This window comes from Acanthisitta chloris, unplaced genomic scaffold (assembly GCF_000695815.1).
Source record: "Acanthisitta chloris isolate BGI_N310 unplaced genomic scaffold, ASM69581v1 scaffold505, whole genome shotgun sequence".
NCBI lineage: Eukaryota > Metazoa > Chordata > Aves > Passeriformes > Acanthisittidae > Acanthisitta > Acanthisitta chloris.
The window spans coordinates 1,342-16,687 of record NW_008672955.1 but is presented as its reverse complement, the minus strand read 5'-3'; the positions used below and the strand labels follow the sequence as shown (position 1 = coordinate 16,687).

The 15,346-nt window shown below is 38.4% G+C and overlaps 1 protein-coding gene across 1 annotated transcript in view; it reads left to right on the top strand.

The window, feature by feature from the left end:
- LOC103802247 (carbohydrate sulfotransferase 9-like) overlaps window positions 1-6,209 on the top strand; it is a 10,720-nt gene extending 4,511 nt beyond the window's left edge. Inside the window, exons 2-3 of the mRNA XM_009074701.1 lie at window positions 4,527-4,674; window positions 5,137-6,209. Of these exons, the coding sequence (XP_009072949.1) occupies window positions 4,581-4,674; window positions 5,137-5,987 (945 nt within the window). The 5' untranslated portion in view covers window positions 4,527-4,580 and the 3' untranslated portion in view covers window positions 5,988-6,209. The remainder of the gene's footprint in view (window positions 1-4,526; window positions 4,675-5,136) is intronic.
- The last annotated feature ends 9,137 nt before the right edge of the window (window positions 6,210-15,346 follow it).

The following is a 15,346-nucleotide window of genomic DNA, read 5'->3' as shown; positions in this document are numbered from 1 at the left end:
TTCAGCAGTTGCAGGAGAAGGGTTATGGAATGATGAGTCATTGTTTCAGCCATTCAAGGACAGAACAATGTACCAGTGATAACTGTTCAATTTACTCCTTTGGTGCCTATTCTAGGAATAAATCTGCATGGCAGGAGGAAGAACTTCAATCTGAGTGTGATGTGCTAGGTCATGTATGAACATGACTTTATCATTAAAACATCTTTGGACTGTCTAAATATTTCCTAATTAAAAGAGTACTAGATGTTCTATATCAGACCTTGTTTTGCCTGGGGGAAAAGGAGCTCATTACAAAACCAAAGCAGGTGGTTGGGTAAGTGTGAGGGGTTGTGGTATAGCTGCACATGGTCAAACAGTTAGCAGACATATGGGATGGTTGCAGAAGGTCTAGTACCACAAAATGTAAAGCAAGTATGAGACAAATGAAGCAAGAGAAAGCAATTTAACAGAAAAAATATCTAATAACTCCAGCATATGGCAATTTTTTGTTTAATCTCATAATTGAGATAGAGAGGTCTTCTGGGTCAAATGATCTAGACTGATGCACAGGGGATGTGCAAGTAGGTTGCCAGCCACTCCTCCACACCCCGTGTAGGATATAGAAAAGGGAGATGTTGAAAGTAATTAAAAGCAGAAATGGGTCAGAAATTTCTTTAAGTAAACAGAAGGATGCAACAACATTTTATGGTCAGCAAGCTTGAGAGCAAAGATATGAACAACAAGACACAATTTTTTTTTTTTTTTTTGTTAGGTGTATACCAGGAAGAAAAGAGTCAACAATGGAAGAGTAGAGGGAGATGGTAAAATTATCAGCAGTGCAAAGAAGGTTGGGATTCAATAAATATTTTTAATTTTATGAGGTTTTAGGCCTTTTCCCCATCTTGCACAAACACAAGATGATTGGCATTGCTTTCTGCAATAATCTATTCTTTTTTTGCTACTACTCTTTGCTTGAGTGAATTGCTCAATATTGAAATTTTGGATTATGTCATAGGAAATGGATGTCACCAAACTGACACACTATTTTGGTTTGGCTTTAGTTTTTAAGGTAATAACATTGATATGGTGGATTTAGAATTGTATAAAGCATTTGACTTAACACCACAGCATGTTTTGGATAAGAAGCCTAGAAAGTCATCAAATCAGCTGGACACATTGAAGGAAGGAAACACTTGCTAACTGACAGGCCTCTAAAAATCTCATTACCTGATAACAAACCTTCTGAAAGGGTTCTGCAAGTAAGGGTTCTATGAGGATCATTCTTCTTACTGCCTGGTTTGCTGTTTAGTAATGGCCAAAAAAAGGATCATAAAATGATTTCTGATAAACTCTGCAGAATTCATTAAGACATGCAGAGCTGAACATATGGTTGATCTACAATGATTTGATCTGAAGAACAAGAAAAAACCAACAGGGCAGTGTAAGGGTGTTATTTGGGTGATTTTATGCTTCGCTAAAAAAAATAAAAAGCTACACACTCTACAACTATGTGTAATAAGAACAAAGCAGATTAATGCCTTATATTTAGTTTTTAGCATTCTCTCCTCTGCAGATATGTTAGTTCCAAAGAGACATTTATATCCCTGTCTCCATACTTAATTACTTTTCACTAGAAGAGGTTTCTGCTCTTCTTATTGTTAGTCTTGTGATACTGTCTTTCCCTCTTGCCTGTGGGAACCCATCCTGCTGCCCTTTGGTTATAGCACAATTAGTCTATCTAGCATGGAGTTGTTATGTTAATAGGCTCACCACTCCTTGACTGAGGAATGCCTTGTAGTTACCTAAAATCAGACTTAATTTGAGGTAGGATGAGGTAAAATGCAAATAGAAGTATTAACTTATTACATCTAAAACAGTAAACACAGTTACAAGCACACAGAAAAGACATAATAAATAGAAGAAAAAGTGCATCTGATTTACTGACACTGACACCTACTGACAAAGGTGCTTTTTGTTTTGGATTTTTTTTTCTCCTTTGTAGTTTCCAGGTGACTTTTTCCTCTTCTGACAAAATGACACTCAGAATTTTCTTTCCTCCTATTCTTCAGGTTTCTTTTAGGTGATTTTCATCATTGGAAACTCTCATTACACAGAACACCATACTCCATACTCCATTTCCCATCAGAAAGCACCTTCAGAAGAAGCCTTTGGACTTCACCTTAAGGTAGCGTCACCAAATTGTCATGTTGACCTCACTTATTGAGGGCAGTATTAGCTCTTGCACCAGTCTGCACGTTGAAGTTTTGTAAGGTGTCCAGACAGATTTCACCTGTCACCTTGGAGCTTGTTGTATCCCTCCTTATTGTCTGACCATTCTCCTGAATTAAATTAAAGATTTTTTTCCTTTCACAAATATGTATAAGTCTTAGAAGAGGAGTTGTCTCCTGTTTCTAACCGGGTCCTGTACAGCTTCTTTCCCCCAAGGAAGCAAGTCTCCTTCTTTCTGGTGACTAATTGACATGTTTCAACATGAAATATAAGGTCTTATGGTAGACCATATATTCTGTATCAGTAATTTAATGAACAAATAAACATGATACAAGTATCGAAATAGGGTAATTTAATCTAGTTCATTTTCTGATTCCTGGGACAGGTATGATAACAGCTACTTCTCTGAGGTGACAGCATTTAAGATGAATGAAGACCAACCTCTTTCTCCTAAACATACTCTAACAGGGAGTCCCTGTACAGAATTATTTCGTGTCATATTTATTTTAATTGCTACACAGTGTGAAATTGTGTCTTCAAACCATTTCTGAAAAAGAATAAAAATGGAACACTCAATCTTGGACCTTTTGAGACCAATGAACAATCTGACTGACTTCAGCTGGCTTTGAAAACAGCCTCTGATGCATTAGGAGTCAATGGATCGCACAACAAAGTGAGAACTGATGTGCAGTGAAGAAAAGGTTAAAGGCAGAAGATCATCCCATATTTTTTTCTTGTAGCCTTTACAGTGGTCTTATGTGGCCAAGAAAATGTAAAAATATTGGCTAAATGCCATAGTGTGTAAGAATACTGCATTAATTTGAATGAATATTGTAACAGTTTAATCTTGAATACATGTGACTCCAGGTTTGTTCCTAATGTTGTTTACAGGTCAGAGATAGTGAACAGTCATCTCTCTCCTCAGGTCATGCCTACAATAAGAGAGATTTAATAATAATTAGTGGTGTTTGCTGTATGAGTCTGCAGATGTTCTGGTAAAGATATGTGATATAATAATCACCTGTCATCCCTGAAAGGAGAAAGGCTTGTGCACAAGTACAGTTTCAGTGATTTATCTAGTGCTGCCTCTACTGTTGTCTGAGAACACATAGGAAACCAGTTTCCTTTATGGCAGCTGGGCTTTATGTACATGCACACATTGGGTGGCACACAAATAACTTCCAAAATGATCCTATTGTGTCTCTGTAAAAACAAAACAAAATATGAAAAATTGAAAACAATGAAGTGACATCCTCAAGAAATCCAGGCAATGATGGTTTTATTGCCAGCAGGTTCAGAGTGAAAAATTGAAAAGCAGAAAAGGAAGACAGGATTGCTTGGCTTTATTTGATGGTGCAGATTTTATGGGACAGAAAGAGAAGGTCATGTTTGCCAGTAGTTATTGTTTTGCACTTAGTTTTGCATCTTCAAATAAAAGCACACTGATGAAGAGCTTTCTGCTGGGGGAAACAGTAAGATTGCACAGAGGATCTAGATAGCTCTCTCTCCATGAAGTGCAAGGAGACAGAATGAGTGAGCACAGGAGAGGGAATATATCGTGTTGAATGGGCTACCTTGGTCTTCTCTCCTTTCATTTGTGAATATGGAATTACTCCTTTTCTGTTGTCTTCTCTGACGCTTTCTGTCATAGTCAACATTTTGGGGCTCTTAGTCTGCAGCAGCCATAGCAGCAAATACATGCACGCTGCAGCATCTTTGGAGAGAGAGAACAGGGGAATTAATCGAATTAGTAATTAAGTAGTTAGTAGTTAAGATTCTCTGCAGGAATACAGAAAAATTTCTCCTGCTGTGAATACTGATTCATTTGTACGAAGTGGAAAACTTCAGGGCAATAGATGGAAAGAAACTCATCCTGAATGCATCATAGGCTTTGTGGATAGGCCTGTTACAGGTTATAGAGATCTTTGTATTCTCAGATTACAAAGGTTATATAAAAAAATACAACTCTATAATCCTAAATGAAGTTACTGTTACCCAGAGTGAAAGGATAGTTTGCTTGGAAGGAACAACAACTTTTAAAGGTGAAGAAAGGAGAAGTATTTGCTCATACACAGTTCATTGTTTTGAGAAAGGGGGAATTCTGGAATACTTCGAAATTGTCATATGATTTGTCTGTTTGGTTTAATAGTATAATTGTAGTGAGTCTTTTTCATAAAATAATTTTTCCTAATAGGAAAGCCTATTTCTATAGGGCTTAAAAAGTCTTTCTGCTATTGTAAATTCTGTAACAGAATTATGTTATCTTCGTTACATCAGTCATACAAAATCTAACTTGTATTATCTTTTCTTGTTAAAAGAAAGGCAGATTTCCACTTTAGAGATCACGTCATCCTCCTTCCTGTGAAAATAATATGAACCAGAAGGTGTTAGTTTTCCTTCTCCCAAATTTTATATTTGGGATATTTCTTTTTGGATTTTTCTGTAAGAGACAAAAAAACCTAACAGGTGAGTAAATAAATTACCAACAATAAGAATTAATATTTTCTAGAACCAGAGATATCTTTCCCAAATGTGTTAGAAAGTAACTATGGTGCCTAAGTGATAAACAATACAATGAAAATAACCAATGCTCTCTCACTGTGATAGCTGTCTTAGCAATGTGTGAGAGGAAGAGCACTACAAAAAACAGTTGACATTAGAATTGTTAGAACATTAAAATTGCCTAGATTAGTAGTGATAACATGTTGAAAGTTTTCATTTTAATTAACTTTTCACTAAGCAGAGTGGTTTATTGCATGCTTGTCAGAGTGGAGTCTGGTGACAGTAAACAAAAAATTGATTTTAGCACCTTCACTGTTTTTTGTATGGAGAGCGTACAGAGCAATTGAGTGCTATGGTTGTCACAAAGAAAGAGACTTATATAAGCTGTTTTTACAGAAATGGTTTAGATTTCTTCCTTGGTTGCAGGTGCTTTTCCCAATCCTGCTGGAAATTGGCTGGCAATTCAAAATGATCGCAAAAGCACACTGGCTTCTGTCTGCCTGAAGAACAACCTGAATAGATTAAGAAGCAAATTGGATTCTCATGTTGCAAAACAGCTCTTTGTAGAGCACAATCATAAATTTATCTACTGTGAGGTGCCCAAAGTAGGCTGCTCCAACTGGAAGAGAACTATTTTTCTTCTCCAAGCAGGCTTGAATGCGGAAGCTTCTGAAATTGAGCATGATCACATCCACCAAACCTCTCTGATCAAAAAGCTTGTGTCTTACTCTCCTGCCGTACAAGAGGAATTTCTAAACAATTACACTAAAGTGATGTTCACCAGGCATCCCTTGGAACGGCTGGTTTCAGCTTATAGAGACAAACTTCTGCACTCTGAGCCATACTACAGTATCACTGTTGCTAATCGGATTAGGGCAATGTTCAGGAAAAACATAAATTCTTCGGAAAAAGTGAGTTTCCAGGAGTTTGTCAACTTCATTCTAGCAAGCCCACCAAATACTCTTGACATTCACTGGAAACCAATGTTTCTGCTCTGCGATCCTTGCAACATTCACTATGATATTCTGGGTAAGTATGAAACTCTTGGGTTAGACTCTGAGCATGTTCTGAATGTCATTGGGGCACCACAGAGCCTGCACTACCCTAGCTTGAAGAGATATGGCTCAGAGAAACGAACTAATGGTGATATTACCTTGGAGTATCTCAAACAATTGAACTCAGAACAAATTGAGAAGATCAAAAAATTGTATCAGATGGATTTTTTTTTGTTCAACTATACTATGAAATATGAGGATTATTTTTCCCTGAATGACTAATGTAGGTTAAACACAGAACAGTTTCCTTTGTACAAAATGGGCTGAGCTTGTCCTCACAGGTGCTTCGTAGGTGGGTGGGTGATTGACTGCTTCTGAGATTTTCCTGGTGTTTGTAGATATGCTTTGTCATTCCAAGCACTCTTAAAAAAAATCGTTGTCATGACCTGTTGTACCATACAGTACTTCACCTTTTGAAATTTTTGTCTTCCTGTTGATCATTAATGGTATATGTTTGTTTCGTGGAAACATCATAAATGATAGATTTTTGTCCATTGGTAAGAGACATGGGAAGGATGAAGAATGTTGTTTTTCACAATAAACATTTTAGAATTTATATAAATTATGTTTTATTAGAAAAACACATAAAAAGCAATAAACAATATGTTTGAGGGTCAAACCACTCTTTGTCTGCAAGAGCCTTAATCAAGAATCCTGTAAGAAAGGTGCAAATAACTTCAAATGCTTGAAGCTGCATTACACAGAACTTTATGCCTGACAAATTTTCCCTCTAGCAGTGCTCCCATCACAGCCCACCAGCCTCATCTCTCTAGCAGCACAGTTGTCAGAAATCCAGACAGAGTTTCCATTATGTCTCTTAAAAATCTTTTATGAGCAGATCTGGTGTTCATGGTGATTTTACAAATTAATTTCACCTCTTTTGTGGCATTATGGTCTGATTTTAGAGGGAAGGTCTGAAAATGCATCTTTTTTAAAAGAGAATTATCTAGAGGTACCTAAACTGTTACAACTGGTGTGGTGCAGGATCTAAAACCTCAGTGGGAAGGTGACTCCCACTGATTCTCCAAAAGCACTTACCACCCAGTCAACTGACGGACCAGTCAACATGGTGGGAACAGTGTTTGGGCTTTCCCATTTGTGCCCGTTGGAGCCCATGAGCCCTTGGGACTTACCTGAGCATGGCACTTACGTGGAGCTGTTGCTTTCTCACCTCACAGGAGAATGAGTGCAAATAAATTGTGGAATTATGGTGAGGGGAATAATGCAGTATGTGAGAGAAGCAACTCAAACCATTATCCAACCCTGGCGGTGTTCAAGGCCAGGCTGGATGAAGCCTTGAGCAGCCTGATCTAGTGAGGAGGTGTCCCTGCCCATGGCAGGGGGTTGGGACTACATGATCTGTAAGGTCCATTCCAACCCTTAAATTCTATGATTCTATGATTATCCACTTTTTATAACCCTAAAAGATTTTGGTTTTAATCACTGAAGGGGCCTCTAACTACTACTATATCAAATATGTATCGAGTATGAGATTTGCCCCATTTTTTAAAAACATCTATTACCTAGTCACATTGAAAATTAATTTGTGACCATAGTTTTAGAAACTATTCATGACTATTTGCATCACCTTTAGGGGTTGTCAGTCTCTCAGGAGTTAACTTGAAAATCTCTCAAATGCACTTAGTTCCTCTCAGCTATATCTGCAAATTTGCAAAGGCTGGCAGGCTAATCTTGGGCCCAAAGCTGGCTCACAGCTTCTCATTATGTAGGAAAGGGCAGGGACAAAATAATATAATCACACTGTAGCCACCAATCTGTACAGCCTTTGCTGCCAGCACTGTGGCCAAAGGAGAGGAAAAAGGAGACTGTGACAAATAGATGCAATGGGGTTTGAGTTGTGAAGGTTGTGAAGAGATCCTTGCCATTCCAGTGCAAGGAGTGGGATGCAGGTGTTATCTACTTCAGAGGGAAGGTGCAGTGATACATTAGACATCACCTGAAGACAGTGATCAGGCCACAGTGACAGGAAGAGTCTGAGGAAGAAGCTCACTGCATCTCTCCTTAACAGCAGATGGTACATGAGCTAGGACTACCATTCAGTACATCTGGCAGCTCTCACATAGCTGAGTATTTCATATATGGGGCAGCTTTTGCACAGAGAGAGATCCAAAGTGAGAAGACCAAGCAAGAACAGAAAAACAATTTATTTTTTTTTTAAATAGCCTGTGATGTTATGCAGAATGATTCATGATTCTGGCTCTTACCCTCACCACCACCATATTTGTTGTCCCCACAGCTGTACTATCCCCCAATACTGCATTGCTCATGCCACCCTGGCAACCCTGTGGTTCGTGCAGACTTTTTTTTCACTTTTCTAAGTTTGCTGAGGCAGAGGAAGCTGGAAATGATTCCCATCAAAGTTAAGGCTATACAGAAGGATGTGTTCTCTCCATCTTCCCTGAATCAGAGCCATCTCCAACTACATGTCTCCTACTTTATTCGGCAGATCATGCAGAGGCAGAAGGGAATAAGATTTGCTTCATAACTTCCTTCTACATGACAGAACCCTCCAGAGCCATAAGTATATCTAAAAATACTTAATTTTTCTGGCACCATCAACCAGCCTAGGAAAACTCTGAAGAAATGATACTGACAGAGTTTTATAGGTGTCTTTGCTATCAGCACTGTAGTGTTAACACCCCCTCCAGTTTCTTGCTGTTAAGATGTGAGTGGCTTTCTATTCTTATTTCTTCTTTCACATAGGATCACATATTCTTCCTACAGTGGTGACAGAAAAATGAATGTCTAATTCATTCATTACAAGCACTAGTCAGTAGCAGAAGACTATATACTGATGCAGAAAAAGCTCTGTAACTATTCACAACAGACTAAGTTTTGACATTTGCCTACAGGAAACTGTAAGTAGCATGTTGCCTTGAACCACTGGCTGCTGTTTAGCTGGTGTGGGTCTCAACAACAAAAAAAATGTGCAGAGGACATGTGTGTGCATGTGTGCACATGTAACAATGGTTTTAGGAAGCAGTGTCATTCAAGAAAGGTATAAGTTGTGCATTATCAACAGTAACAAAATGAGAATAACAGGTTGATAACTTTTGCAAAATAGAATAAAATTAATTCTTGATATTGTGATGTAATAAAAGTTGATAAAGGCTCTGGGCATTGTCCTAGCCAGCCTACAACAACTGCAAGACACCTGTAAACTTCATGACAAAAATTATAATACGACTGTCTCTTTGTGGCTCTGGGAGAGAAATTTCCTGTACTGTCTTCACTACAAGTGTACTGTCCAGAACAAAACTAAGCTGAGCTGGGCTCCCTCTTGGCTTTGCCTGCAGAAGAACCCCCAGTGGAGCTTCTTTCCTTTGGATACTAACTCTGCGTGATGCTTTCCTGGGAGGGAAATGGGTGCTTGCAGTTGGGAGCAAGGGTGGAGGCAGCATAGAGTGGCTCAGGACTCGGGCCCCAGGGTGGATTTGAAGGGGTAGGGAGTGGCATAATTCATCTTCTGATTGTTGTATGACTGTGTTATGACCTTTGCTATGTTTCATCTCTAATTACCTTAATAAACTGTAGCGAGTTAACACATTAATCTGTTAGTTCATCCTTCTCAATAACATCTGTTTAAAAAAACCCAACCACTTCAGTACTGTTCTATTGAATCATAATACAGGCCCCACACTATTAGATAACAATAAATACAAAGCCACTTTGCTCTGCTTTGCTACATTAATATAAATCTACCTCACAAGTAAGAGTCTCACATGACTTTTAAAGAATTGTAAGAATTAGCAAATATTAATGTGTGCTTCAGTTAGAAGAAAAAATGAAGGTAGATGGGGAAAGGAAGAGAAACAAAAAATCTTGCAAAGTCAAGCTTGCATCTTTCCTACAAATCTAATAGCAGTGAGGAAATAGGAGATATTTTTCCCATTCTAATGGAAATCCACATAAAGGTTCTTTCAGGATAGATATCAACAAACCTGGCATCATACTTTGTTCACGAAAGTATAACAGATCTGATAGTTACTCAGTGTATGTCAGCAATGGAGACCATGTCACCAGTTGTTGCTTGAAGCAGATGTTTCCTTCACTTGAAAATGATAATTCTACCCATAAGCAGTTCTAATATTTTCATACAGTTTTGAATGTGAGCCTTAACAATTAAAGTTTGATTAGTGGCTTCTTGTTCAGAGAACTTCCCAAAGTGGGACAGATGTGAATAGAATAAAAGGTGTAAGCAAGGAAACTTTGAGGGTTCACTGTTCCACAGAAGTGTCTCTGACTAACGGGAAGAAGAGGAAACACCACCCACTCAGGTCATTGTCCATCAAATAAACTGCAGTGTCCACTGCTCACAACTAGAAGCTGATTCCATTTCTGCATTCAGAGTGTTCATAAGTCAAAAGCTTTTATCTCTTTGATCTCCAGATTACATGGGTTATCTGTCATATTGGTATAAAAAGGAAATAAGACGGGTAAAGAATAAGACACCAATGCTCTGTGATTGTGGCATAGGCCTGATGTGATTTCTTCCTGTCACAATGCTTCTTACCTCCCTTCTTTCCAGAATTACAAACTAGGTCATGCTCTAGTTTAAAACAAAAAGTTATTAAACTATATAACTTACATAAATCAATGTAAACCAAATAAAATCAAAAGAGGCAGAGAATTTACCTGATAGAAGTGCCTGAAAGTTCAGGAACTTCCTCTTGGAAGTCCCAAGTGACCGGGTATCAAATGTGCGCAGCCAGGCAGCTACAATGTTGCTTCTAGTAAGAATTATTTTAAAAGAAAAAGCTCAAGTGATCATAAATCCCAGTCAATATACTATGATTCCAAATAAATGAGCACAGCAAAAATGAATGATACATCACAGGATCAGGTCTGTGTAAAGGAACTGGCCCAACCTTGTTTCAGCTCTACCCATGTGCAGCTCGCCCTTGCTCACCACTACTAGAACACTTCCTTTATGCCACCAGGATCTTTCTACTGGCTTCTTCTGCAGATGTACCAAAGCTTAGCAATGTGAACTGGCTTTCTCAAAAGTCCCATCATCCCATCCTCTAGAGACATCCTAACAAGATTATATAGCATTTGTGGTGTCCCACCAAAGGTACAACAGTCCAGCTGTAAACGGAGCTCAGAGCAGAACTTATCATGAGTCCCTAAAGCTAGGTAGACATGTTGTATTTTATATTTCTATGATTTAGCTGAAGTATGGGTAAAGCATATTAACTACAAATCTATGACTAATATCCTGACTCCCATCTCACTTGATTGTATTGTTCCCCACTTTTTCCAAATCCCATCTTCAGTACTCGCCTGAACTGCAAGTATGGACTCCTGCTCAATTCCCAGAGTTAGAGGCCACCAACTGAGTGCTGAAGGTGCTAACTTGTTCTGGCACGAGTTGTGGCCAGGTGTATGTTGCTGGATGTATTGCAGGTATTGTAAGGCTTTTTGTGTGGGAAAGGTCTTCAAGCACCTGATCCATGAGTGAGATAATATTACAAGCTGAGATGTAAATATAAAGTGGAGGATGTTTTGAAGGCACTTTCTCCCCTAAAAATAAACTTATCTTCCAGACAGGTTTAGTGGGTAGTGGAGAAAGCTAATTTTGGGATCATTGACATTAAGTCTCAAAGGCTGCTGTTAATTATAAACCAAAAGAGAAAGGAAACCCTCTCTCATGATGGGCCATCATTCCCTGCAGGGTTAAGTTTTGTTTGCCCTCAGAGGTTTGTTAAGATTTGTCCCCAGGGATGCCTACATGGTAAAAGAACCCCTTGAGACTTTTAGCTTTGATTAAGCATGGAAAGATAGAGTGGTGTATTTAAGAGAGAATCCACCTGACATCTGAAAATTGAACAATTGATTTTTGAGTCCATCCTGTTTCAGCAAGACAGCACAGGTAAGAAACAGAAATAGGGGAAAATCAATCAGATTAATATAAGCAAATTATTATCCTGAAGATTTTTGGTATTCAGTAACTGACTAGTACATTTTTTGGACTTTATTAGGGTTTCAGTTTTTTGGGGGGATCTTGCTGCACAACAGATATTGCTACATGTAGAATCCTTTAAGTGTAATTTTAAACAAAGGGTCACAATAATGCTTTTATTAATAGCAAGACTCTTTGTTGCTGCACAGACCCAGCCACCCACTTCACTGTATACCATGTCAACATTTGGATTTGTTCCCTCAGGTCCTGTTGCTGTGGTTCACATGTCGTGGGATGCTCAGGAGTATCCTGACTCACTGCTGGCAGCTGACCATGGGCTACATGTTAGAATTTGTTACAGCCTTTGACAAGGCTTTTTACTATAGTCAGATTTTTGGAATTTATTTGCTCCTGAAACAGATTTGACCTACATATTCTGCAAAGTGCAGATTTAGGAGTTGATGAGAATATTTAGTTGCTCTAAAATTGTAATAATATAAACAAAAAATATCTCTGAAATAGCTGTTTCAAGAACTTATTTCATTTGTAAACTGTTCTACAAATTTTTTATCTGAATTAAAGTCTTGCAGCCTTAGTAAAGACCATGTATTGCAATTCCTGTTTGCTTTGCTTTGAGTTTTTTCCTAATTTGTGTTCTAATAAACTTTGGATTTTGAGACTTCAGAATATTTTTCTGTCTTCTAGGGCAGGAAAGTGTAACCAGGTCTACCTGAAAGGGCCCATAACTTGGACACACACAACACCCTAGAGTAACAATGAAAATTTTAGATTTTGTCATTGAAGGAGAAGGTGTCTATATTGATTATAATGGTCTTGTGGCATTTGAAGGGTAAATATATATAAATGAAACAGTACATCAATGAATATTTTCTGCTCTCTCCCTCAGGATAAGGTGTAGTCAATGTGGGCAATTCTACCTGAAAGCAAAGAAGGGATGTACTGTTCAGTTATTGGTGATAATTTACAGGGCTGTACTGCAGTGTTTCATGTTCCTATCTGACTGTGAAGACTTCCACAGGACATTGGAATGGGCTGCCCGGGGAGGTGGTAGATTCACCATCCCTGGAGATTTTCAAGACGAGACGGGATGTGGCACTTAGTGCCATGGTCTAGTAACGATGGTAGGGTGGGACTCGATGATCCTTGATGTCTCTTCCAACCCAGTTGATTCTATGATTCTATGCCATCAGATTCCTAGCTACTGGCTAAACTTCTCTGTTTTAACTCAGGGTCCTGCCCACAATGCCAACTGGCAACAAAGCTCTTCATCAAAAATCCTAGCAAGATGTTTTTTCAGGCATTGCACACTGGTTATGTATCACAGAACTTCTGTTCATCTTTGCTGCTCTCCTTTGAATTCCCTACAGTTCCAGGTGGTCTCCAGCTCTCCTGGAACATGATGCCCAAAGCTGGGTGCAATCCTGTGACTTTACAAATGGCACATAGATTGAAAGCACAGTCTCAGGTATGTCACATATTATGTTCCCATTTGTACTGTTAATTCAATGTCAACCCCTGTACGTGTTCATCACCTACAGTGCTTTTTAGATGGAACTGTGATGCTCCATGCAAACATTCCAGGACTTGAGACATGGATTCTAACCCAAGCTCTTGAACTTGGACCTGTTCTAACTTTTCAGCCTCATGAGGCTGGACTTTTAGAGGTTTGCATTTGTTCTTCTTTTCTTTTTTCTTTTCTTTTCTTTTCTTTTCTTTTCTTTTCTTTTCTTTTCTTTTCTTTTCTTTTCTTTTCTTTTCTTTTCTTTTCTTTTCTTTTCTTTTCTTTTCTTTTCTTTTCTTTTCTTTTCTTTTCTTTTCTTTTCTTTTCTTTTCTTTTCTTTTCTTTTCTTTTCTCTTCTCTTCTCTTCTCTTCTCCTCTCTTCTCTTCTCTTCCCCCCCCGCCCCCCCCGCTTTTGACACTTTAGCACACCTGGAAATGAGACACTGAAACGCCGTCAAGTCCTTGGAGCAAGTAACCAGTTATCATTCGCGTTCGTATGGGGCCATCTGTTGGCAAAGGTGGGGCTTGGCAAGGGAGGATCACCCGGAGAGAGGTACTTGATGGCTACTGTGTTTCAACTCTTTCTTTTACCTGAAGTCTTGTTTCTCAAGGCTCTTATGACTTGTTTCCCTCCCTCTGCTTCTCTACCCCTCTCTCTCTGATTGTCTTTTTCCCTGGAACCAGAATTCAGCTTCAGTTGGGCCACCAGTGGCTTTCTTGTCCCAGTAGTTTTTTCATCAGTTTGACACAAACCTTCCTCTCTAACTTGCTAGGCCGTGGTGACTGACCAGTTGCTGACACTGGAATTCTTGCTGCTCCAGCAAGAATTTCTTGTTTCTATGTTGCACTAAGCTTCTTCCATGGTGAACACCTACTATATATTTTATTATTTTTTGGTCTGAAACTGGGCAGGAAAATATAGCATTATGATTTGATTTACAATTAAGCCCTAAGTGAACTTTATGGTTCAATGTTATATAAAAATGACATATGAACACAGTTAATATTCAGCTAACTATATTACAAGACATTTTCTTTTGTGTGCTGTGATTCATCTCTGTCATTGTTTCAGGGAGACATTTATCCACTCACCCTCTTTGAATATCTCTTTATGAGTTTTATCTTCATTTGGCAATCTGAAAAACAGGTATGGTATATAGTTATGTATGAACATCTAGGCATTTTCTGTGTAAAGTGCAGCTAAATGCCAATGTAAATCTCACCCATAATTCTCCTGATGTTTACAGCTGCAAATAACATTGTTTTCCAGGAATCCATATGCTTGTGTATCAAAGGGAAAATGCTTTCATGAAAATTGAAAAAAACTGCCTGTGAGGTTATGGCAGCATTAACTTTTGCAGCAGAGTCCTGTATAGTTTGTTAATGTACAGAATTTAAGAAACCCATCAGAACAATGTTGTAGGAGATCTCAGAAGTTATCCTTTATGCTAAAGGAAAAGACAGAGTAATTTATATTCTGATTTGAAACAAATAACAAATGAAAAAGACTGATCCATGGTCCTAGGGAAAATAGATCTTCTCACAGTCTCCATTATAGATTTGCTTCAGCATAAATTGAGAGTTAATATTTCTCCATGCAAAAATCAGAGATTGTTTTCCAATCAGCCTTCTACATGATTACTTTCAAAATACTGTAAAGAAAGAAAGTAATTAAAACTTCATAAACATAACCACAGAAAAAGCTTGGAAGAATGAGACCTTAAGCATACCTTTGGCTCATAACTTTATCTACTTTTTATACTGATTTACTCTTGCAGCATTTAGTGCCATAGGCTGCCCACTGTGATTGGTTGTATGGCCTTGATGGTTATGTCACAATTGCATTAGCAGCATCATTACAGTTACAGTGTTATCATTGCTTGACTGTTTTTACTGGTTTAAGCCCAGATGGCAGCTAAGTCCCACGCAGTCACCCAGTCACTTCACCCCCATACCCCCAACCCTGTCCCCAGGATGGCATTGAGAGGAGAAGTTGAAAAAGATAAAACTTATGGGTTGAGATATGACCAGTTTAATAATTAAAATAATGTAAAATGTAATATTAAAAGTAATGGTAATATTAATTAAGAGAGAGATAACAAAAAAAGAGAAAGGAATAAAGCCCAAGAGAAACAA